This window comes from Enhydra lutris, unplaced genomic scaffold (genome assembly GCF_002288905.1).
Source record: "Enhydra lutris kenyoni isolate GAN:26980312 unplaced genomic scaffold, ASM228890v2 scaffoldscaffold33, whole genome shotgun sequence".
Taxonomy (NCBI): domain Eukaryota; kingdom Metazoa; phylum Chordata; class Mammalia; order Carnivora; family Mustelidae; genus Enhydra; species Enhydra lutris.
The window spans coordinates 10477279-10502946 of NW_019154117.1; the positions used below are offsets into that span (position 1 = coordinate 10477279).

General features: G+C 45.5%; 1 protein-coding gene and 1 pseudogene across 1 annotated transcript in view; one reads left to right on the plus strand and one right to left on the minus strand.

Annotated features, from left to right (window-relative positions):
* The first annotated feature begins 233 nt into the window (after positions 1-233).
* LOC111153615 (tight junction protein 2) overlaps positions 234-25668 on the plus strand; it is a 101272-nt gene continuing 75837 nt past the window's right edge. The window contains exons 1-2 of the mRNA XM_022512752.1: positions 234-506; positions 7080-7200. Of these exons, the coding sequence (XP_022368460.1) occupies positions 391-506; positions 7080-7200 (237 nt within the window). The 5' untranslated portion in view covers positions 234-390. The remainder of the gene's footprint in view (positions 507-7079; positions 7201-25668) is intronic.
* Positions 15942-16718, minus strand: LOC111153616 (annotated as a pseudogene).

The window sequence follows — 25668 nt, forward strand, 5'->3', positions numbered from 1 at the left end:
TTAGCAGCGTCACAGATTTATGTGCGGATTAATTGGGGAGTGTACGTTAGATTGCTGTGTTTGGAACCACAGTTGTCCTGCCAGTCATTTTCGTTAGTGCTTCATTCAAAATTCTGTAGTCTTATATAATACTGACGTTGCAGGGAAATCCGAATGAGCCTTTCCTTTTTTTTTTTTTTTTTTTTTGGGCCTTTCCTTTTTTTTATGTATTTGTGGCTTGGCCTCAGCCTCGCCACCACCCTTACCCCACCCTGCAGAGTTTAATAGCTCAAGCTAGGGGTACACAGAGCATCTAAAAACGCAGGGGCTTGGGGCGGTGCAAAGATTGCTTTGTGTGCTTCCGCTGATGAGTGCCCGCAATGTACAAGACCTTGTACTGAGAGAGACAAGATGAGGTACAAGAAATACACGGCTCTTTTGGAAGCCGCGGTTGGGATCACCCCACTGAACAAGAGGGAGCTTCTTCCTGAGAGCAGAAGACATGCGAACCTCTGGCAGTGCCCTGGGTAAGCAGAGGAGGGCAGAAGATGCTGCGTGTGTGCTGGGGTGGGGGTGGGGGTCTCGGCAGAGGGAAGGGTCATCCTTGTCCTAAAGGTAGTAGACGGGGAGTACTTCACTGAGAACTTGTTTCTTCCTGGCACGTAGGGCCTTGCCAGACTGAATGAAAAATACTTAATAATAAAATTCATGGTAATAATAACTAAGAAAAACCCTAGTCTAGGGGCGTCTGGGTGGCTCAGTGGGTTAAGCCTCTGCCTTTGGCTCAGGTCATGATCTCAGGGTCCTGGGATCAAGCCCCGCACCGGGCTCTCTGCTCAGCAGGGAGACTGCTTCCCCCTCTCTCTCTGCCTGCCTTTCTGCCTACTTGTGATCTCTCTCTGTCAAATAAATAAAATCTTTAAAAAAAGAAAGAAAGAAAGAAAAACCCTAGTCTAGTAGCCAAGAAGATGAGGTAATGGGTGTTTTTAGACTCAGATATTTTAATTTTCTGATTTTGACTTTTTTTTTAGCATAGTCTATACACATAGCAGTTCTTAAAGATGAAGTAAATGTGCCTTATTTTTTCCGACAATGCAAGTGTTTTTCTGACTAAAGTGTACATGTGGAATGTTTTAGGTAAATACTTTTTACTTTACATCTCTTTCTAATGCCCCACTGGTTTACCATGGTGAAGAAGGGTTTAGATTTTTTTTTTTTTTCTGAATGGTTAGAGGCCTCAATCCCTGCTTTCTTGTCTAAAGTTCCTTCTTTTGCATCTTTTACACATTGAAGAGAAGTTTAATTTAAGGTATCTATGTGGCAGATAGTATTTTTAGGGACTGGATTGAATTTTTATTTTTAAAATGTTTTTAAAGGTTTATTTATTTGAGAGAGAGCACATGTGAGCATTGGGGGTAGGGGTGGGAGCAGAGGGAGAGAGAGAATCTCAAGCAGACGTCCTACGGAGCAGGAACCGGACATGGGGCTAGATCCCATGACCCTGAGATCATGACCTGAGCCAAAAGGAAAAGTTGGACGCTTGACCTACTGAGCCACCCAGGTGCCCCGAATTGAATTTTTAAACTGAATGAACCACACATTGGCACTCACTCAGGGATCAACTTGAGGCATCTGTGTAGCTAATGATATTTCTTCTTAAGATTATTTATTTATTTACTTGTCAGAAAGAGAGAGAGAGAGCAGCATAAGCCGGGGTGGGGGGCAGCAGGCAGAGGGAGAAGCAGGCTCCCCGCTGAGCAAGGAGCCCCATGTGGGACTCGATCCCAGGACCCTGGGATCATGACCTGAGCCGAAGGGAGACACTGAACCAACTGAGCCACCCAGACATCCCAGATATTTCTCTTTAAAAAGTAGAAGATCACTAGCTTATTTTATTTCAAGATTTATTTATTTATTTGAGAGAGAGAGAGAGAGAGCGTGCATGAACTAGAAGGGCAGAAGGAGAAGGAGAGAATCCCAGGTAGGCTCCATGCCTAGCTTGGAGCTTGACTTGGGGCTCCGTCTCATGACACTGAGATCCTGACCTGAGCTGTAATCAACATTCAGATGCTTAACTGACTGAGCCACCCAGCTGCCCCCAGTCACTAGTTTATTTTTAACATATAAACAATATACATCCATTAGACAAGATTTAGAAAGTACAAGAAAATAAGGGGGGGGGGAATCATCCGTAATCCCATCTTCCTAAGAGAGTTAGTATAATCATTTAGAACAGAAGTTTTCAACAGAGGGAGAGGGTGGGATTTGCCCCCCAGGGGACGTGGGGCAACGTCTGGGCAGGAGTTTGGCTGCTACAACCTGGGGAGTTGCTACTGCTTTCTAGCAGGTGGAAGTCAGGGATGCTGTCCAACATCCTAAAGTGGGTAGGACGTCCCCCTCCCCTGCAACAAAGCCCAAAATGTCAATAGTGGTGCTGTTCAGACATTTGATAGCGGCAAAAGCCCAAAATGTCAATAGTGGTGCTGTTCAGACATTTGATAGTGGCAGGTTTTCTTCCTATCTCTAAAAGGTAGTTTTTATTATTAGCAATACATGAGCTATGTCTTGAAGAAATTTTAGGGATCCTTTAGAACGGAATCCTGAGGCTTCATCCTCGTCACTAAGGAAAGAAAGTGTATATAGGCACCAAGAGGGCGAGGGGTATATAGTAACCCGGCGAGAGTCCATGTGGGCTAATGTTTAGTGAGGGCCATGGGAGACATGTCGTAATGGCCAAATTGTGATTCTTTAGTTTTAATTTTTTAAACATGTTTAAAAATTTTAATTCAATTAATTAACATTTAACGTATTACTGGTTTCAGAGGTACAGGTCTGTGATTCTTCAATGTTATATAATACCTGTTGCTCATTACATCACATCAAATTGTGATTCTTTTTTGGTTTTTGTTTTTTTTTTTAAGATTATTTATTTATTTATTTGACAGAGGGAGAGAGATCACAAGTAGGTGGTGAGGCAGGCAGAGGGAGAGGGGGAAGCAGGCTCCCTGCTCAGCAGAGAGCCCGGTGCGGGGCTCCATCCCAAGACCCTGCTATCATGACCTGAGCCAAAGGCAGAGGCTTTAACCCACTGAGCCACCCAGGCGCCCCCAAATTGTGATTTTTTTAAGTTGCTCCTGGAGATGGGGCATACTGCAGCCTGGACTTCTGTCCCAGAATGACAGAAGTTTAGAGCTGGCAGGACCTTTTGTCGGGGACAGCTGACAGGTTTCCTGTGGCATGGCGAAGCCAGTCGGTGTGTGGGCTGCTGGGAGTGTCAAGGTAGGGAGGACACCCAGGTCCAGTCTGGGCTTAGCAGAAAAGAAATACTGTGAGTGATGAGGGACATACTAATACGGAAAATGGGAGATTGTAACACGAGGTCTGTGTCTTCATCACTCCCTGATTCTGATTTGGTCTTAGATTTTTACAAGTGTGAAACCGAGACTCATTTGAGTCACCACGATCGAGGGCTTGGCCCTCAGACAGCAACTGAATGTTCTTGGTTTCTGGCTCAGGATCAGTCCTTAAAGGATTCTCCCGAAACAGACCCACATGATTCAGATGTGTAAATGGATTGCCACATTATTCATTTCTTTTTGGAGATAAGCTTTTCCAGCCATTGGAATGAGTAAGCACCCTAAGTAAAACCATCTCTGTTTCTCCTCGTTTCCCCAAGTCAAGCCAAACAGAAGTCAAACTATTCACTCCAAAGGGATTCTTACTAAAGGAAACTGAATGTTGTCTCTCTCCCGCATTCTCTCTCTCTCTTTTTTAAGAGAGCATTCCCTGAGGCCTGATGAAATACCAGTATGTCACAGGACAACGAGATCTTTTTTGTATCTGTAATACTTTGAGTTCTTTAAATACACATGGACTAAGCATTGTTTTGCTGGTTCTCATTCTTTGGTTTACTGACTCCCTTTTCACCTAACACAGTCTTCCTTTGGGCATGGGAATATCTTTCACTAAGCTTTTAGTAAAATCTCCTTTCTGGGTAACCTAGCAGGGGTTATCTCCTACTGATCAATTTCACTAATCAGTTCCAAATCTTTCAGGGTCACTTTTTTGTCTTATTTCTCACATTTTATTTTTTATTTTTTTAAAAGATTTTATTTATTTATTTCACAGACAGAGATCACAAGTAGGTAGAGAGGCAGGCAGAGAGAGGGGGAAAGCAGGCTCCCTGCTCAGCACAGAGCCTGATGCGGGGCTCGATCCCAGGACCCTGGGATCATGACCCGAGCCGTAGGCAGAGAGGCTTTAACCCATTGAGCCACCCAGGCGCCCCCTATTTCTCACATTTTAATGTACATACGAATCACTGTTAAGATGTAGGTTATAGTTCTGTGATTATGGTGGGGCCTGGGAGTCTGCATTTTAATAAGTGTCCAGATTCTGCTGTCAACCCAGTGATGACCAGTGCATGGTCTGGGTGATGCTGATGGCTCAGCCCATGACCCACACTTTGAGGAGTAAGCATCTTAAGAAATGCTTCCCACGAGAGGACACCTGCTTTTCTCTTGACCTCAAACTTTTTTTTTTTTTTTTTAAGTTTATTTATTCAAGTAATCTCTATACCCCACGTGGGGCTCGAACCTAAAACTGAGACCCAAGAGTCGCATGATCCTCTGCCTGAGCCCGCCAGGCGGCCTGACTTTTTAAACTTTTCTGATCTTCCTGAGGGCTTGCCGTCCCAATACTGCCCCCCTCCCTAATGGCCTTAGAGATGACAGTGGGAAGAAGGCAGGTGGCTGGCCCCGCTGCTGTGGAGGGAAATCTGCCATGAGCCTTCTGACCGGGGATCCCGACGGGGCTGGTTGACTAAATACTGAGGCTGATATTTTTTCCAGGAATTTAGGTCCTTTCATTCTTTTTAAGAAATATTGCAATTGCTGCAACGTGTAATACTGTGTAGTATTCAAGAGCAGCTGCTTTTGCATTTTAAAACATAATTGGAAGTCAGGTCATGAGTCACTTTTCGAAACCTCAAGGAATTCATTGGCCGCCAACGCCCTCCTCCTTGGAGTACTTTGTCTTGCCGTCTGCAGACAGCGCTGTGCTTGGGCTTCTCCTCTGTAAACCCTAGTCACGTGACAGGCCCCAACCACCAGCTACCCACCCGTGGGCTGCATGTTGTAAGATCATGGTGGCACAGTTTGAATGGCTTCTGCAGGTGCATGTTTACCCCAATGCCTGGCACCTGTGGGGTGCTCAGCAAAGATTTCCCCGTGCTTAACTTGGTGTCAGTAGAGCCACAGATAAAGAAAAAAAAATGTTCAAAAAAATTGACATTCAAACACAAAAATACTGACCCACCTATGGATTTTGCTTTTAAAATTTTGTCCAGTTTCTCATGTTACCTGACATTAATTTCACATATCTGTCAATACTCTTGAAAACTAAGAATATAATTTAGTTCTTTCTCAAGCTATTTCTAAGTTTTAAAGTAGCCCTGGTCAATATTGGTGTATTTTAGAAATGGTTGATGGTCATTGGTGGTTCCAACACATGTCAAAAACCTTGGGAATCTTATCAAAGAAAATTAAAAGCAAGATGTTTTAAACATGCAGAAAACGGATTTAATTAAAAAACAATCTATTCGGGGCACCTGGGTGGCTCAGTGGGTTAAAGCCTCTGCCTTCAGCTCAGGTCATGATCCCAGGGTTCTGGGATCAAGCCCCACATCGGGCTCTCTGCTCAGTGGGGAGCCTGCTTCCCTTCCTCTCTATCTCTGCCTGCCTCTCTGCCTACTTGTGATCTCTCTCTTTCTGTCAAAAAATAAAACCTTTAAAAAAAAAATCTATTCAATACAAGAAACAAGCACTTTTTGGAGCTGATACCTGTAGAAGAATTTCATATTAAAGCCAAAAGCGTAACCAAGCCCATCTTGATTTGCTGGCCATTTGTTTATCTTTGGAAGTAATAACAGAAACCATGCATGGGCCGGGCTCTAATCCTGTTGCTCGCTTTGTGGGATGTCCAGATGGGCTTGCTTTAGCCACTGCCTACATTTCCTGCTGATCCTTGGAGGAGAAGGGAAATGTGTCCCTTGCCTGTATAAATAAAATCAACACTATCCTTTATTGCTATTTCATTGTGTGGGGAGTGTTTTGCATAGATACCACAATCTCACTTTGTCTGCAAACAGAAGAGTATGTGCAGAACTGGTGAGAAGCCACATTCTTCCTCCCACTGGACACGACTGCCCTGTGTGAAGCTGCGGGGGGCCCAGGCCTCGCCCAAGAGTGAGCTTGCCTCCTTGTGCGCTTTAAAAGGCATATGCAGGATTAATAAAAATGTGCAGAAGGGATGTTCGTTGGATTTCCTCGAAATTAGGGGTAAAACAAACAAACAAACAAAAAACTGCCACCTTTCAAAGTGTGGGCAATCCGCAAATGTAAAAGTAGAGACGAGCCAGTATTATAAATGCTGTGAAAAATGAATTCCCTATTAGTTTCAAATGCTTTCTCTATTGTATACTTTTTTAATAAAATAAATAATTTATTTATTTGACACAGAGAGAGAGAGACAGCGAGAGAGGGAACGCAAGCAGGGGGAGTGGGAGAGGGAGAAGCAGGCTTCCCGCTGAGCAAGGAGCCCGATGTGGGGCTCGATCCCATGATGACCTAGCTGAAGGCAGATGTCCAACTGACTGAGCCACCCAGGCGCCCCTATTGTTTACTTTTTAAAAAAGATTTATCCACTTATTTGAGAGAGTGAGCCAGTGAGCAGGTGCCCTGCACGAGGGGGGGAGGGGCAGAGGGAGAGTCGGGAGAGACTCTCCAGCAGACTCCAAGTGGAGTGCAAAGCCGGATGTGGGGCTCCATCCCAGGACCCTGAGATCACGACCTGAGCCAAAATCAAGAGTCGGAGGCTTAACCGACTGAGCCACCCAGGCGCCCCAAAGTTTCTTTCTTGAAGTAATGAGAATGCTCCAAAATGGATCGTGGTGACAGTTGCACCAATACTGTGACTGTGACTGTATTCGAAGCCATGTTGTAAGTGGCTGAATGGCGGTGTGTGAAGTTCAGTGCCTTTCCTCAGATCTTACTGCGCTGGGAGGGACCATGTTGGGTTTGTAACCACACTGTCTTTTTCAGGGTGCGGAGTACGGCATTATTATCATCTCCCTGTGAGTGGGATTGGCGCCCCAGCGGTGCCTCCTGGCGCAAGTTCTGTACGAAGCCCAGACGAGGGCCGGCGGACAGCGTGCTTTACCAGGTGCCTGCTTTTTTGGTTGCTGGCTTTCCTCCGTCTAAAGTTTGATGTAAATTATTTCACATCCTAGAAGTAGTCAAGGCCACCATTTTCAATGTTGCTGATAGAGCAATTGTTCAATAGCAGAGGAAGTTGAATTGTAATGTCGTATTTACCGAGGAGCAGAAACATCATACCTGCATTTATGGTCTGAATTGATAGGAACAATCTTGCCACGGTTGGGTGAGAACTAAATGAGCTCCTTCCTGGCTAGAGCATATAAATCCAACTCTCGTGGTTCAGAATAAATGCCTGGCAAGTTATTTTGGTGTCTGGGCTTATAGGTCTTTCTGGTAAGTCATGTTTTTTCCGTTACCTTTGAGGTAGCAGAATTATGTAACAACGGTAGGCACTTTGCTGAAAATATTAAAGACGTGGGTTGCACTGGCTTCTAAGGATTAATAATGTACAAGCTTTTAGTAAAAGAAAGAAGAGCGAGTATTATCTATTTACTGACTCAATTTTAAGTAGGAATTAAATGAGATTTACAAGGCATTACATTTTATTTTGACAGATGCTGGGATGTATTTTTTCTTAGTTACACTTTAACCCCTGATTATAGGCCAGTCCGTGGTCCACAGAATGGGGTTGGAATTTTTTTCATGTGCTTGTTTCATAATTCCTGTCTGTTTAAGCTTAAAACCCCTGCCTGGGTGGCTCCTAGCTATGTGTCATAGCTTGAGTTTAACTGAGTGTGAATGGCACACGCCAGGGTAGCAGATAGCAAATCCCAGTGTGCCTGCGTGTGCCTTAATGTTTCTGAGTGCAGATCCATTATCTGTGAAAGATGAGCGTCAATATGACGATAAAGGAGCTAACGTACAGCAGGAGCAAGGCACACACCAAGGTCTTTCTCGGAGTCTACATGTCCAAATGGGGACAATTTGCGTGGGGAAGCCCTTAGTTTTCACTGAACTGACAGGGCTTGGGGTGGGTTTTGTTTGCTGGGATGTTCACTGCGGAGCTCTTAAAGTTTCCAAACGTAAGAAAACAGATTCTTTTTATTTTTTTTTTTAGATTTTATTATTTATTTGACAAACAGAGGTCACAAGTAGGCAGAGAGGCAGGCAGAGAGAGAGGAAGGGAAGCAGGCTCACTGCAGAGCAGAGAGCCCGACGTGGGGCTCTATCCCAGGACCCTGGCAGAGGCTTTAACCCACTGAGCCACCCAGGCGCCCCAAGAAAACAGATTCTTACCAAAACTCCAGCAGTTTTCCTGAAACTAGACTTCTGGGTCATATCTATTGATTTAGTCAAATGAGTTGGAGGAGCAGGGTGGGGCGTGGCAAAGGGGGATGGTGCTGGCACTGACTGTAGGAGGGAAGGTTCTCTGTGACTCATGCAAGCCCCTTCTAATAAACGCTTCCCTGGTTCTAATTCCCTGTACTAGTGACCACAGGTCCTTTGACGTCATTTTGTTTGCCCAAGTCAGAGTCTTGCTCCAAAGCTCTTTCCTGTGTAAAAACTGAAGCTTGGCTTTCTGAGATGACTTAGCCTCAGGGGAGCTTGGGTGGCAAGGATTTTTCCAAGAGCATCTCCCATTACCTTAGTTTCAGATCCAGCAAACATCTCTTTCCCTTCCCTCCCTCACTTCCTTCCTTCTTTCCTTCCTTCCTTCCTTAGAGAAGGGGAGGGAGAGCATGCAGGCTGGGGTGGGCCAGAGGGAGAGAGGGAATCTTAAGCTCTCTCTCCCTTAAGGCTCCATGCCCGGTGCGGAGCCTGGCATGGGGTTCAGTTGCACAACTCTGAGATCATGACCTGAGCCAACACCAAGAGCTGGACACTTAACCAACTGAGCCATGCAGATGTCCTGAGTATGCATTTCTGACAAGTTCCCAGCCAAGCCATACTTGGTTTCTCTGCCTGATCTAGTTCTACCTTCCAGGTCCTGAAGTATTTTGCTTCTTGTTCTAAGTCTTGGGAGAGTATCTCTCCTTGTCACATTTGTTATGCTGAGCTAAAGCCATCAGAAGAGACGAATTAAAGTTTAACATACTATAAAGACTCTTTCAAAGCGTGTGACAGAGTTAATTATTTTAGTTAATTAGATGTAAGATCTGAAGTTGAATTTTTGAACATCAGTAATTGTATTTCAAATATCAGTATCAAATATTAAGAGTAATTATGATCACATAATTATATATATTATTAAAATCAATAATTTTTAAAATATCAATATAATTATGATTAAGTTGGGGGTGATTCTGTCCAGGGTGTTTTGTCTAATCTAACTATACAATCAGGTTACCTCCAAACAAATCAAAATTTGGCTGCACTGAAAATTGCTATCACCAACCACTCTGTTGATGAAACCATGACAAAGTACCAAAACCTAGGGCTCAAGGGTGACACCCCTTCCAAGCAGAAGTTAGTTGCAAATTCTTTTTCTCAGTCTTAACAGGCTAATAGGAAGGAATCATAAAATGAGCTGCGTTTCCCCACACGACTACAGCACTGGGGGCCAAAATCAGGCAGGACGCACTGCCTGCGTCTTGCTGGCGTGTCGCCGATTACAAGTAAGACAGAACTCCTAGCTGGGGAAGAGCCCTTACCCAACTAAATTTCCTCAGGCCATGCAGTGACTAGCCCATAGGGTACTTGACACCGTTACTGGACCCCTAAGTGGCTGGAAGAGGTAGAGGAGAAAGTGTTATACAGAAGGGCAGGTGGTGGTGAGGAAAAGGGATAATAAGTACAGAGAATCCTTCTAAGAAATCTGGCTGTGAAAAGTAAGAGATAGATAGGGCTCTGGGCTGGAAAGCGCCCAGTCATCTTCGAATCCCCAGGTTCTGGATTCCTTTAAACATGCAGGAGTGTGATTAAATTTCGGCTTCAGGATTACTCATCTGTGTGCTGTACTTAACAATGTCCAGACATCTCACATTTCCAGAGATAGGCCAGATGGCCACCACTTTGTCTTGTTGATTTCACGAGTAAACCACGTGCTCTAATTTTTGTTTGGAAAACATGTCAGACTATAGCTAAAGCATTCAAAAGTAAGAATAAACCCTCCTTATTTTTATTTTTCTTTCACTGAAGTGGTTTACCAATTTCCCATGATGAAAATTTGCTCCAGTTGCTAAAATAACAAAGTCTTTATAGAAGTATTTGGAGCAGGGCTCTTCCCTTTTAAATACTGTGGAAAATATGGAATTATTGTCTGGATACCGACAAAATTCTTTGTCTGAATCTTTATTGATAAACAGTTAAGGTGCTTCAATCCCTGAATACTGAAATAATTCCAAGTGATTATACTTACAGTGCAAGTTTAAGGGTTAACACATTGTTTGCAAATGTTTCGGCTGTTTGAGAAGGACATTAAGAATAGGATAGCTGGGGCACCTGGGTGGCTCAGTGGGTTAAAGCCTCTGCCATCGGCTCAGGTCATGATCCCAGGGTCCTGGGATCGAGTCCCGCATCGGGCTCTCTGCTCAGCAGGGAGCCTGTTTCTCTTCCTCTCTCTCTGCCTGCCTCTCTGCCTACTTGTGATCTCTGTCAAATAAATAAATAAAATCTCAAAAAAAAAAAAAAAAAAGAATAGGATAGCTGGACACCTGGATGGCTCAGTGGGTTGAGCATCTGCCTACGGCTCAGGTCATGATCTCAGAGTCCTGGGATCCAGCCCTACATCACCCTGCTCCCAGCCTGCTTCTCCCTCTCCCTCTCCTTGCCACTCCCCCTGCTTGTGCTCTCTCTCTCTCTGTCAAATAAATAAATAAAATCTTTAAAAAAAATAGCTATACTCAAATTCCGTATGTATAAGTATTTCACATTTTAACAACAAAAACAGCACATCATTTTGAAAAAGACCCTTTCTTTCATGAATTTTAAATGTTTCATATACTCTAATAACTTCCCACAGTTGAGCAGGTAAGATAGAAAATAGAAGAATATCTTACCCAGAAACTCAAGAACCAGAAACTCCCAGGCTAGCAGCTTGGCACCCTGGTCTCCAGGCCCCTGGGTTCCCAGGGAACCTTGCAGAAACATGGTAGAAACAAACACTAGAAGCCAGTAAAGCACCGGGTGACAGAGCACAGCTGTGCCTTCAGACAGGCCTGCGTTTCAGCCAGCCCCTGTTCTGCTACTTTTTAGGTTGAACCTATGACCACTAGTTAGCTGTTTCTGACCTACCCACAGGGCAGGAGGGACGTGGGCAGCTTACCTAAACTCTCTGAGCCTCCGTTTCTTTATCTGTAGAATGGTGTTCTGGGTTGTATCGTGTCCCCTATAACATTCATATGTCGAAGTCCTGCCCCTCATTACCTCAGAATGTGACCTTATCTGGAGACAGGGTCGTCATGTTAAAGTGAGGTCCTCAGGGTGGGCCCTAATCCAGTACAAGGGTCTCTTTTTATAAAAGAGGGGCCATTTGGACACAAAGACAGACACACACAGAGATGTCAAGGAGAGATGCCCAGAACAGAGCATTCCCTCACAACCCTCAGAAGGAAACTAGTCTGCTTCCAGCCCGATTTCAGCCTTCCAGCCTCCAGGACCGATACAGTAAATTCCCATTGTTGAAGCCAGCTGCTTTGAGGGCCTTCGTTCTGCAGCTCTAGGAAACCAATATGCTTTGGCAATATAATTAGATCTGCACCTCATAGGGTGGCTATGAGAATTAAGTGAGACAATGCAGATAAAACATTCATCACTGTACCAACTACATTGTAGTGAGCACTCAAAGAAACGTAAAGCTTTTACCATCACTACTACAGCTTGAGGCCTCACTTGCTATCAGAATTACAGTGGGATTCTCACCACACACCATAGGCTCAGCACCTCCCAGCCCTGTGCTATAGAGTCTCTGTTCCCCAAGTTCCTTTCCCCATGTTGCCCACGTGGCCAACAACTTTTCATCCTCACATTACCTCTCAAGTATCACCTTCCCCAGGTGACTCCTCCCTCCCCCCTACAACGTAGTCATTGCCTCAGACCTTCTGCTCCCATCCACACAAGGGTGGATACAAGCCTCTTCACATAGCAGTCAAGTTACTGATTCCAAATTAGACTCCCAGGTCCCCCAGGGATGATATATTCCTCTAAATTTCCCTCAGGTGGTGCTGGGTGAGATGCACATTAAATGTTTGAGGAAACAATCCCTTCACCACAGGTAAGGACATGGACTGCATATACCATCTATGAACAAGCTCATGCTCTAAACCAGCTCTTTCTAGATTGACGGTTCTTGAAAGTGTGGTCTGGAAACCAAGGATGGGCTGGCTGGGAACTTGTTAGAAATGCATACACCCGGACCTCACCCCACACTGACTGAAGCAGAAACTCCGGGGGCGACCCAGGAATCTGCTTTAACAAGCCCCCCCAGGAGTTTCTGATACCCTAAAGTGGGAGCACTACTGCTGTGGGTCTGTGCGGTTCAATAGGGGGAGGTTTGCTGCTGGTGGGTGCTCCCTACATAAGCTTTTTTAAAAAAGATTCTATTTGTTTATTTATTTGCCAGAGAGAGAGAGAGAGAGAGAGCGAGAGCGAGCGCGTGCAAAGCAGGGGTAGTAGCAGGCAAAGCAGGCAGAGGGAGAAGCAGGCTCCCTGCTGAGCAAGGAGCCGGATGAGGGACTGGATCCCAGGACCCTGGGGTCATGACCTGAGAGGAAGGCAGACACTTCCTACACTGAGCCACCCAGGTATTGCCCTAAGTATGCTTATAGACTAGGGAGCTTCTGGGGAGACAGGGGTAGAGGGGCTCCCAGGTGTGCAGAAGTAAAAGTTGTAAGTTTTCCCCTTCAGCTGGCTTTGCTAAGCCCGTGTTATGGGATGAGTCCATGATAACTCTGAGGGGCCAGACCCAGATGTAAGGAGTGTCACCGATAGCATGGTCAGTTTAGGGCCGATGGAACTGCCAATCTAGAGAGAACATGAACCAGGGTTTATTATAGAGTATTCATATTTTGTTAAATGGGAAATCTTTCTTTTTTTCAAGATTTTATTTATTTATTTGTCAGAGAGAGCACGCAAGCACAAGCAGGGGGAGCAGCAGGCAGAGGGAGAAGCAGGCTGCTCCGCTGAGCAGGGAGCCTGATGTGGAGCTAGATCCCAGGACCCTGGGATCATGACCTGAGCTGAAGGCAGATTCTTAACCATCTGAGCCACCCAGGGGACCTGGGAAATCTTTTTAACAATATTAATGATAAGTTATAAAATATTTTGTATTATTCCTATACTTAGTATCTAAATAAATATAATTATAAATTAGATATTAAATTTACTAGTGTTTTATTAAATATTATTACTATGTAAAATTTATTTTGTCCTTCCATCTCCCCCCTTTTTAAAAGATCTTATTTATTTGAGAGAGAAAGAGCACAAGCAGGAGGAGGGGCAGAGTGAGAGGGACAAGCAGACTCCCCACTGAGTGGGGAGCCTGATACAGGGCTCCATCCCAGGACCCTGAGATCAGGACCTGAGCAGAAGTCAGATGCTTAACTGACTAAGCCATCCAGATACCCCCTTCCAATCCCTTTCTAAATAACACTGTCATTTGTTTAAATCTTTGTATCTATATTTTAACACACAAATGGTCCATTCACTTTGCTTAACCCATCTTACAGGTTACTAACTTACTATCTGCATCCTACATGTCTCATAAACTCTGTGAGGGTTTTATAAGCAACATACTTCCTCATCATCTATGTGAAATGAATCTTAGGAGTTTCATCCATCTGTCCTCTATACCTCTGTACCAGTTTTTGTCCTCTATACCAGTTTTTTTTTTTAAAGATTTTATTTATTTATTTGAGAGAGAGAGAGCATAAGCAGGGAGGAGAGGGAGAGGCAGGCTCCCCTCCGAGCAGGGAGACTGATGCAGGGCTGGATCCCAGGACTGTGAGATCATAACCCGAGCCCAAGGTAGCCGGTCAACCAACTAAGCCATCCAGGTGCTACTCTATACCAGTTTTTTTAAAAAGAACTTTAAACAGGAGTATTTATTCAGCAAATTATAGTATATTCATACAAATGGAATATTATGCAGTTAGAAACACGATGACATAGATCTGTATTGCCATGAAAAGAGTCAAGCAATATTCGTATGTAGAAATAAAGGTAGCAGAAGTGAATGCCTAGTACGGCCCCAGGTGTGCAAAGTGGTATATGACCCCAAATGCTTGTCTGGAGAGAGGAACCTGGAAGGACGCTCGTCTCATTTCTGATCGTTTGCTCTGGATGGTGACAATGTAGTTCTATTTTGCTAATTTTTCTTCTTCTTTTTGAGAGAGAGAAAGAGAGTATGTGAGCGTACACACGTGTGCACAAGCCAGGAGAGGGAGAGAGAGAATCTTAAGCACTCTCCACACTCTGGCAGAGCTCCAGCTCATGACCCTGAGATCAGGACCTGCGCCCAAGTCAGGAGCCTGATGCTTAACTGACTGAGCCACCCAGGGGCCTTGTGTTTTGCTAATGTTTTATGATCTCCTCTATGGTTTGGGTAAATAAACAAGTAATCATGTATATAAAAATAATTGAAATACAAATGATATGTATATCTGCAAATGCATATATATGTAAATAACTACAAAAAAGAGAATGATGGGACCAGATCCTTTCTTTTGTAAACCAAAGACAGCATTTTGCAAATGGAGAGAATTATTTTCTGACCTTTTAAAGGTTTTACCTGCCTTCAAAATGGTAATCTTCTTGTCTTGTGTCAGAGCATTAAAGCAATGTCCCTGGGGGCACCTGGATGGCTTAGTCCGTTAAGCGGCTGCCTTCAGCTTAGGTCATGATCCCAGCATCCTGAGATCTAGCCCGCACAGGGAGCCTGCTTCTCCCTCTCCCTCTGCTGCTCCCCCTGCTTGTGCTCTCTTGCTCACTCTCTCCTTTTCTCTCTCAAATAAATAAATAAAATCTCAAAGAACGAGAGAGAGGGAAAGAGAGAGAGAAGGAAGGAAGAGAAAGAAAGGGAAGGAAGGAAGGAAGGAAGAAAACCTCCCCGATAATGAGCCTCACTTGGGGGGGGGCAGTGCTCAAAACATCCGTTCCCATGCCCCTTCTCAGACCCTCCAAATCAGCATGTCAGGGAGAGACCTGGGAGTCCTCAGGTAATGAGAAATTGAGCGGAAGCCCCACTGGAACATAAACGTCGTGCGCCACATCTTCAGCTTGGGTAGCGCGGCTCCTGGAAGTGCCCTTCCCAGGCCCGGTGTCCTTTGTTTCCAAGGCCTGCGCTAACTTATGACCGCCCTGGAAAACTATCTGCTTGCAGTGTTTTTCTAAGGCCCCTTTCAGGTCTGAGAATTCTCTGAAAATCTAGGAGACTCTCCAACAACTTTAATCTGTGCTGATCAGGGATACCGAATTCTTCAAACTGGGGGGTTCTGGTGATAAATGTCTAAAAGCAATACCGGTGTCGCCAGAGGCCCCTCTGGTTCCCCAGAGGACCTGTGTCTCCTGCAACAGTCCCCTGGGCCTCTCTCACCTCAGGTTCCCTCCCTTGTCTAATGAGATGAGGGCCTTTTTACGCAGTCCAATTTTTAACCTAATAAAGTGTTTTTTCTTAAAGTACTTATTTAGGGAAAGGGTGTGTGGAGTTCAGTTAGGCACCAGATTACATGTGTATCAAGGATTCTCACGAACTAGCTCATGGCTGGAGTCAGACGCATTGTGGCATTTACCTTTTTTCCTTTTTTTCTGGGCGGGGGGTGGGGAGAACTTTTTATTACTTTTTTGTACAGAAAATCCAACAGCATACACTCAGCCCGGTTTGGTGACCAGTTCTTTAGCCTTTGCCGTTTCCAACTTGGCAATGTGAGCCACCGACTTTGGACCCGGGATGTTGCCTCCCCTGGGGTGACAGATGTCATCGTATCCATCATTGTCATTGGTCCTGACGGCTTCCACGGGCTTCGCCGGCGGAGCTCCTCTGTCTTTCCAGTTAACCTGTGTGAAGGCAAGAGTAGTGCAGGTCTTCCTGTCGGCCCCAGCCTGGCCTTCCCCAGCTCTGTCCCCATCTCAGGACACAGGGCAGGTGGGAAGACAGCCAGCTCAGTGGGGTCCACCGCAGGGACAGTCACTGCTGGCTGAGCCGTCTTGTTTTCCACCAAGGTGGGGACAGTATTAACCCCAGCTCAAAGGACAGGCAGCGTCTTAGTGGGGACCGTCCTTTGGCCGACAGCTCTCTGCTCAGCCTGGGCCAACAGTCTCTGCTGCTTCTGTCCCCTTGTCTCTGGTCAGCATCTGTGGGCCAGTTTCAGCAGCTGAGTAGCTGTGTGGCGGTCCCCGGCCTGGGCGAACTGGTTCATGGCAGGAGACACTTGGAGATGTTTACAGAGACTCGCCCTTTGCCTGCGGCAGCCGGGTGTGGTGGGGCCGTTTGACAAAGCCGGTGAGGTCCCTTTTGGGTGACATGTCCTGTCCGATGCCAAAAGTCTTGGGCCTTTTCTCAAACAGGGGAGTGAGCACCGTGTTGGCCTCCTGCTTCTTCACGACAGAGACCACTTTCTTCCCCTTAGCCTTCTTTCCTTTTGGCATCTTGGAGGAGAGAGCTGGGATGTTTACCTTTCTGCACGGGAAGAGTTTCACAAACATGATTCCCCAGCACCTGATTCAGCAAAAACCTTCCTGAGTTCTGTTAAAAGGAGCCATAAAGAAGACAGCAGTAGCCGCACCAAATCCCCACCCAGCCCTGACTCCGTGTGGTTGTCCCGCTGCGGTGGAGGCAGTGGACATGGCCCGGGAGCGCTGGGGAGGATGGGCGTCCATCCAGCAGACCTGTGTCTGGAGTATCCTCTGCCTTCCACTGGCAGGGACCTCGGGCAGTAGCTGTGCCCCCCTCGCCAAAGCAGAGTGTGTGCGTCGGTAAAGCACGGCGATGATATCAAATACACCACGTACAGAGGCAGGCGCTCTGAGGACTTACATGAAACGAGTTAAAATTGTTTTTGAAAGATGATGTGTTCAATCCATTTTTGTTTATCAGGGTTTCTGGTTTTGTTTGTTTGTTTTTTAAGGTTTTGTTTATTTTTTATTTTTTTAATTTTTAAAATATGTTATTTATTTATTTGGCAGAGAGAAACACAGTGAGAGAGGGAACACAAGCAGAGGAGGCAGGAGAGGGAGATGCAGGCTTCCCCCTGAGCAGGGAGCCTGCTGTGGGGCTCGATCCTAGGACCCCGGGATCATGACCTGAGCCGAAGGCAGATGCTTAATGACGGAGCCATCCAGGCGCCCCAAGGCCTTATTTTTAAGTAATCTCTATACCCAGTGTGGGGCTCGAACTCAAGACCCCAAGGTCAAGAGCTGCTCACTCCCTCTACCGACTGAGCCAGCCAGGCACCCCTTTTGGTGCTATTTTTAAATGTTTTTTGTTTTTGTTTTTTAAAGCTTTTATTTATTCATTTGACAGACAGAGATCACAAGCAGGCAGAGAGGCAGGCAGAGAGAGGGGAAGGGAAGCAGGTTCCCTGCTGAGCAGAGAGCCCAACGACTACGGGGAACTCAATCCCAGGATCCTGGGATCATGACCTGAGCCGAAGGCAGAGGCTCAACCCACTGAGCCACCCAGGTGCCCCTGCTGGTCCTGTTTTAAAAGGAGGATTAACAAGTGGATCTGTCCCTGGAAAGAGTGTGAATTTTGTATACTTTGCAGTATAAACAGAAGTTCAGTAAACCCCACCCCTGAGGCCCCAGGGCACCCTGCCAGGGTGGGGAGCACTCTCCCTAGCAGGACCTGTCTAGACCCAACTGTGCTTTGAAAGGTGCTTCTAGGATCTCCAGGCCCAGAGCTGGATTGTGCCCTATCTCGACCCCGTCTAGCAGGCTGAGTATACCTTGACCTTGCCTGCCAGCCTGAGCGCACTCAGACCATCCCTGTGTCGTGGGAGCCTGCACGGGAGCCTGGCATCACGTGGCCCGCCAGTTCTATCCGCAGCCCCAGGCCAGGGCCTCCTGAGACACGTCACCCCCCGGCCCGCAGCTGACTCTGAGGGGCACAGCCAATTCTTCTGTCAGTTTTGCAGCCAGCTCAACCCATCATGCCCAGAAACATTGCCAGGAGGGAGGAAACATCAGGAGGAAGAGCTGGGTTTTGGGATTTGTGCCAATGGCAGAAAGAGGAGAGAGTGAATTGAAAGCCACCATCCACTGAGAACTGAGCATTTTCTCCCCCTAAAGTCTGATGCTTTGATCACTTTGGCACTCACTCCTTTTCATCTTTTCATTGTAGTAACAACAACATCCCCGCCAATGTCTTGCCAATTTAATAATAATAATAATAAAGGTAAAAAGGGTGAGCCGTGGCTACTGGGGTCCTTTGCTGTCTGGGGCTGTGGTTCCTCTCTAGGCTTCCCTTAGCCCAGCCACACCACCCCCGCCTTTTCACACCCCTGCTCTCCGCTCTCTGAAACGTCCGCTTCACGGTGAACAAAGCACTCAGTTGGACCCCGCGTCCCTGCTTTAACTTAAATTTGACTCTCTCCTGAGGGCATCCCTTTCTGTTGCCTCCTCTAGGGATGCTGCCTTCTTGAGAGAGAAAGAGAAACCTGAGCAGAAGCTGGCTCTGTGGTCCAGGCAGAGAAGCTCAAACACAGGCTCGAGCGCAGAACTGCGCTTGGCAGGGTCTGGAGAGCAACAGAGAACAGCCAGTGTGACTCTGGGATGAGAGCCTGGGAGAGAGCAGGACGAGCTGAGTTTGGAGCCCGCAGCCCGTTCAGTTCGACTTGGAGGCTGTCTTAGGTAGCTTGTGCTCTGTAACAAAATGCCATAGACTGGGTGGGTTTTTTCCTCACAGTTCTGGGGACTACAAGTCCAAGATCAAGGTGCTGACAGATTTGGTTCTTGGTGGGGGCCCTCCTCCATGTGTCCTCACATGGTCTTTCCTAGGACCATGAGCCTGGAGAGAGAGAGTTCTCTCTTCCTCTTACAAGACCACAGATCTCATGATGAGGGTCCTACTCTCATGACCTAATCTAAACCGAATTCCCCCCCAAAGGCCCATCTCCAGATATCACCACATTGGACGTTAGGGCTTCAACTCCTTTGGGGGACTGGGAGGGACACAAACATTCAGCCATAACGCAGGCAATGACAGGAAGTCTGGACTGGCAACATTTTGAGGGTTTATTTTTTTTATTTTTTTTATTTTTTAAAGATTTTATTTATTTATTTGACAGAGAGATCACAAGCAGGCAGAGAGGCAGGCAGAGAGAGAGGAGGAAGCAGGCTCCCCTAGAGAGCAGAGAGCCCGATGCGGGGCTCGATCCCAGGACTCCGAGATCATGACCTGAGCCGAAGGCAGCGGCTTAACCCACTGAGCCACCCAGGCGCCCCCATTTTGAGGGTTTAAAGGATAGACTTATGAGATCTGATTTGACTCATGAAAAGATCATTCTGGCTGTTGGGGAAGATTGGGAGAGGCAAGGTTAAATACAGGGAGATAGCAAAGAGGCAAGTCCTGGAGGAAGAGAACGTTTCTAAGATTAAAACATAATTAAAAAAAAAAAGATTATTTATTTGAGAGAGAGAGAGAGTATGAGCTCATGAGAGCACATGATTGTGGGGGGGTGGAGCAGAGGGAGAGGGAGAGAGAGAATCTCAAGCAGTCTCCCCTGCTCAGCATGGGGCCCAATTTAGGGCTCAGATGTGCTCGACTCTGTGATCGTGACTGAGCCGAAATCAAGAATCAGATGCTTGGGTGCCTGGGTGGCTCAGTGGGTTAAGCCTCTCCTTCAGCTGGTCCTGGGATCGAGCCCTGCATCTGGGCTCTCTGCTCGGCAGGAAACCTGCTTCCCCCTCTCTCTCTGCCTGCCTCTCTGCCTACTTGTGATCTCTCTCTGTCAAATAAAAAAAATCTTAAAAAAAAAAAAAGAATCAGATGCTTAACTGAGTCACCCAGGCACCTCAAAACATGTAATTTTTTATCCATTAAAATATTAATCTCTTGGGGCACCTGGGTGGCTCAGTGGGTTAAAGCCTCTGCCTTCGGCTCAGGTCATGATCTCAGGGTCCTAGGATCGAGCCCCACATCGGGCTCTCTGCTCAGCAGGGTGCCTGCTCCCCACCCCTCTCTGCCTACTTGTGATTTCTGTGTCAAATAAATAAATAAAATCTTTAAAAAAAATATTAATCTCTTGGGGAGCTTGGGTGGCTCAGTCATTAAGCGTCTGCCTTTGGCTTAGGTCATGATCCCAGGGTCCTGGGATGGAGACCCCGCACTGGGCTTTCTGCTCAGCTGGAAGCCTGCTTCTCTCTCTCCTACTCCCCCTGCTTGTGTTCCCTCTCTCGCTGTGTCTCTCTCTGTCAGATAAATAAATAAAATCTTTAACAACAACAAAGAAATATTAATCTCTTAATGTTTTAGAAATGTCTTTGGAAACTCACTACTAAAGATTGGGTTAGGTTAGTCTTTACTCTTTAGATGATCTTTTGGGGATAAATATGTTGAAGAAATATCCTATATTCATGAATTTTTTTTGTTCTATTCAATTTTCTTTTTTTTTTCCTGTCAAACAGAATTTTATTTACTATTTTTAAATTAAAATAGCACTGTAGTAAGATCTCATTTTTGTTTAAATTATTCTGGTCTCTGGGGGTAGTTTTGTAGCTAGCCTTTTATCTATATCTGCATATATCTGGAATTCACCTAATGTTGAAGCTGGTTATTAGGATTTTAGATGATTTTTACATTTCTTTGTGCTTTTTTGAACTGCTTTGGATGCTTTATAATGAGCATCTTTTTTTCCCCAAAAATTCACTGGTGTAAAAAATGAACAAAATTGAAAATAGTTTTCTTGACCATGGAACAATATAAAGAGTGTTACACCCAGTTTCCTGAACAGAATAATGGCTGTGTGAATATTGGCATTGCCCTTTGAGACACTAACATGTGGATAAATGAACATTTTGGAAAGTGGCAAAAGGGAGACAGCTTTCTGCTCTTCCTACATAATATTAAGATATGGGAACAATCCTGAAGATAGGGACTCTGCAAAGTGCTTGTCAGCAAACCAGAAACATAGTGTTTCCATAGGTAAAGCAAGAATTTTGAGTTGCCCAAAAGGTTGAGGTGAACCTTCCTTGTGGATTATCATGCACTCATCTTTTCATTGGTGGGATTCTAAGTGCTGGAGGCTACCTTGAAAATAATTTGCTCTCTCTGCAATGTGTACAAATCTATGACTATTACACTTGAAGTGGACTTTGTTTCATATTATCACATTTACAGGCTCATCATAGATCTGGATGAGGAGAATCTCAATCGTAACTCTTGTTTTTCTGTGGGGTTTGGTGGTCATGAGAGAATATATGGTACTAGGCGCGGTTCCATACCAGGTGCTTTCACTAGAAACTTAGGAGTTGGGATACTTAGGGTAGCTAGTCACCCTGACCCTCTCCTGCACCCCCCCCCCAAAGAGAAGACTTTAACAAACTTTGAAAGTGAACAAGAGTGATATTAAATAAGAAAAAATGAAGGCATGAAGGGCAGAGCAGAACTTTCCATGCCTTTCTCCTGGATGTTACTTTAGGGCCTGTGGCAGGTGCTGACGGAAGGAGTCTTCTCAGTGAACATGCACGGTTAGTGGGGTGGCTATTTGTGGACTGAGAAGGGTGGGGGAGGCCAGCAGAGAAGAGGCTACTGTAGGGGAGGTGAGGCAGGCCCGGCATTTCTCCTGACAGGTGCCCCTCCCTGGGGCAGAGTGTTAACTGTGGCCTCCACACGTTAGTCATACTGTACTTGGGCAACTCTCCCGCCCTCTCATCATTTGTTTACTTGGTTATGTCTTCATCACACTGTGAGCCAGGCCTCCAGTATATAGCGTCTTTGTCTTCTCCGTATGTGCCCCAGGGTATGTGCGAGGTGTTCAGGAAATGTTTGTTGCGGAAAAGTGCCTCCAAGATTGCAGTCAACCTTTCTGTGTAGAGGCCGACTAAACTGCTCGGTTACCCTGTCAGCTTTTCAATGTCGGATCCCTTTATTCCCACTTAATGACACTTCATAACCGTGCTACAAATATCTATGTATATATACACATATATGTGTGTGTCTGTATGTGTGTGTGTGTGTGTGTGTGTGTGTGTGTGTGTGTATCCAAATCTTAACATTCTTGAGGAAATTTGATGAAAACTGTTTAATCACATTGATTTGAGGTCTTCTGACCAACTTGTTATAAAGATCTTATACATTGTAATGCATACTAAAAAGTATTGAAAAACTGTCCCTTACACAAACAACATGGTACAAACAATATACAATTGGAAAAGAGAAAGACACAGTCCTATCCTGTCCTATCCTGTCATCAGATCATGTTCCCATTTGCTTTCCAATTCATTTATACGGTTTTCGTAGTTTCTTCATTGTCATCGTAGGGTAGATAAGATTGTGTGCTTTTTCATTGGTTATTATATCATTATTCTCCTTGTTGCCAAACAGACTTGTAATTTTAAACGATAGCCTGCTATACCAATTCGGTCGATCTGCTGTAATTCAGGAGCCCTCTCTTGTTGGACATTGATGGTTTCCATCCTTTGTTATCATGACTTGGCGTCCAGTGAAGTGCCTCACCTCCCAGTCAGCCACGGGAGTCTGACCTCCAGTCTCATCTTCCCATGGAAACAGCTCCGGCCATAACGAGCACTGGTTCTCTTCTTGGTGAGCATCTTCTGTTCTTACCTTAACTGACCTCCTCATTGGTGCCTGCTGTTGGCTAGTCTCCCCTGCTTGAAATTCACTCTTCCTTTGACTCTGTGGATACTGCTCTAGAGAGGTTTTTCTTCCCTTTTCCTCTTTGGTCTCTGCTCAGGGGATTTGAGCTTGCCCCCTAATATTGGCATTTCCAGAGATGGATCCTATCTTTTTTTTTTTTGCCTGTCATAATAAAGGTTATTATGAAAACAGGCTGCATGGGTCCTATCTTTAATCCTCTGCTGCTTCCATCTACGTAGTGTCTCTGAATAGTCTCACTTCCTCTCCCGACTTCAGCTTTCTTGATACACTGACAATTCTCAGATCTCTTCCTCCACCCCAGAGCTCTCTACCCAAGGACTCATCAGTGACTAGTGCATAGCATCCACCTGCATGACCCACAACCTTTGAAACCCAGTCAGTCCTTAACTAAACTCACCATCTTTCCTCAGGCCCCTCCCAAGATCTGCTCCCACTCCTGCATTCTCCACTAGAGATACCGTCATCTACTCAGTTAAGCCAGAAACCTGAGAGTCACCTTAGACTCACTTCCCTCTTCCTTACATCGTTTGTAATCAGGCAGTCAACCAGCCTGCTGATTACACTCCCTTAATTTCTGAGAAGTGGCTCCTTTTGGTCTAACACTGCCAGATAGCCATGTCATCTCTCACCTGCCTTCCCACAAAAAAAAGGCTTTTTTTTGCTGGTCTTTTCATGCTTACTGACACCCCTCACCCCACTCCCACCTGCCACATTCATTTTCCTCCAGAAGCTGACAGAGTGATCTTTATAAAATGCCAGTCTAGGGACGCCTGGGTGGCTCAGTTGGTTAAGCAGCTGCCTTCAGCTCAGGTCATGATCCCAGCGTCCTGGGATCGAGTCCCGCATCGGGCTCCTTGTTCTGTGGGGAGCCTGCTTCTCCCTCTGCCTCTGCCTGCCATTCTGTCTGCCTGTGCTCGCTCGCTCTCTCTCTCTCTGACAAATAAAAAAAAAAAAATCTTTAAAAAAAAAATGCCAGTCTAATCCCACTTCTACGGTGTTCACAGGACAATACAGTCACTGCCTGGGCAACCTCACTTCCTGGCCCTGAAGAGCGAGTCTGTGTCCCTTCGTTCCTTGTTTCTCCATTTGTATTTCTTCCCTTCACCTGGAAAGCTTTCCCCCTCCTTTCTGTTTCAAAAACTCATTCCTGTAACCAACCCCACGTCTGGAAAGCCTTCCCTGAACCCCATCTGGGTGAAGAACCCCTCCCCAAAGTCCCCTGAGTTTTCCAGAAATCCCAGCACTTAAAGTTTTTTATTACTTACTGAGTGTCTGCTGTAATGGACTGAGATCCCCAGAGTGGGAGCCTAAGTCTTTTGTCAGGGGGTTTGGCTTGATAGAAGCGGTTCAGTGATTGTTTGATAGCATTTCTTTGGAGAAACAAATTCTGGGAGTGGGTTTGAAATATGCAACCCACATGTGAAAAATATGTACTGTTAATTCCTTCTCCACAAAGTTTATTTATAACTGCCACCAGCAATGCTAATGTACTAACTGAACCATGTTTTCCAACAACTATTTATTGTTAATCTGTGGCAGGCAGTGTGGCAGAAGAAGAGTATTTCCAGTATAAGACTAGTTTAGTATTTGGAGCAGTGTAGTCCAATAGAGCTTTGTGCAGTGGTAGAAACACTCTATGTCTGTGCTGTCCAGGATGGTAGCCATTAGCTGCAGGTAGCTACTGAGCACTGGAAATGTGACTAATGTGACTCAGAAACTGAAATTGTGATTTCCTTTAATTTTAGTTAATTTACATTGAAATGTATTAAATACCTACACGTGGGAAGTGGTTATACTGGACAGTGCATCTCTAGAGAGAAAAAGGAAATCATTCAGCAGATGTTAGTGCTACAATCTGGATTCCCTTCTTCCTTTTTAAATGCTAATGAAAGCTCACATCACTAAGGTGTGACCAGTTCACAAAGGCTATCAGTGTTATTGTTTGACGGCACTACCTAATTTGGGAAACATTTTTTAAATCGGTGCTTAGATCAGGAGAGTAATACCTTACATCAGGAATACTACCCAAACATCTAGGTCTGGAGGCTTGAAGGGATGTGGGAAATGTTACTCACAGTGCTTTTTTATCCAGAGGCATACGCTTAGCTACCTCAAAGGAGTCCAGAAGCCTAACACTTTCAGAGCGGCATCTGTTGGACTTGTTTTTCCACATAAACTGCCAAGCTTGTTTTGATTAGGCAGGAAGTGAAGCAATTTTTCAGGGAGAGAGCCCAGCATCTGCATCTCGTCAGAGGGTTAGACCAGACCTTTTACCTCTTACCTTCTACTTGTGAGCCTAGACGGAGTTTTGCTTTAAGGGAAAGCAATTTTAAGGGAAGAGCAGGGTGGTTCCCTTAGATTTCAAACCCCAAATTATTTATATTATATACATATAATATAAATATATATATATATATTTTAAAAAGATTTTATTTATTTGACAGAGAGAGAGAGAGAGAGAGAGAGTACACAAGGGGCGTGGGGGTGGGAGAGGGAGAAGCGGGCTTCCCATGGGGCAGGGAGCCGGATCTCAGGACCCTGGGATCATGACCTGAGCAGAAGACAGACGCTTAACATCTGAGCCACCCAGGCGCCCCCCCAAATTATTATTATTATTTTTTAAATTTTTTATTTATTTGACAGAGAGAGAGAGAGAGAGATCACAAGTAGGCAGAGAGGCAGGCAGAGAGAGGAGGAAGCAGGCTCACTGCTGAGCAGAGAGCCCGATGCGGGGCTCGATCCCAGGACCCTGAGACCATG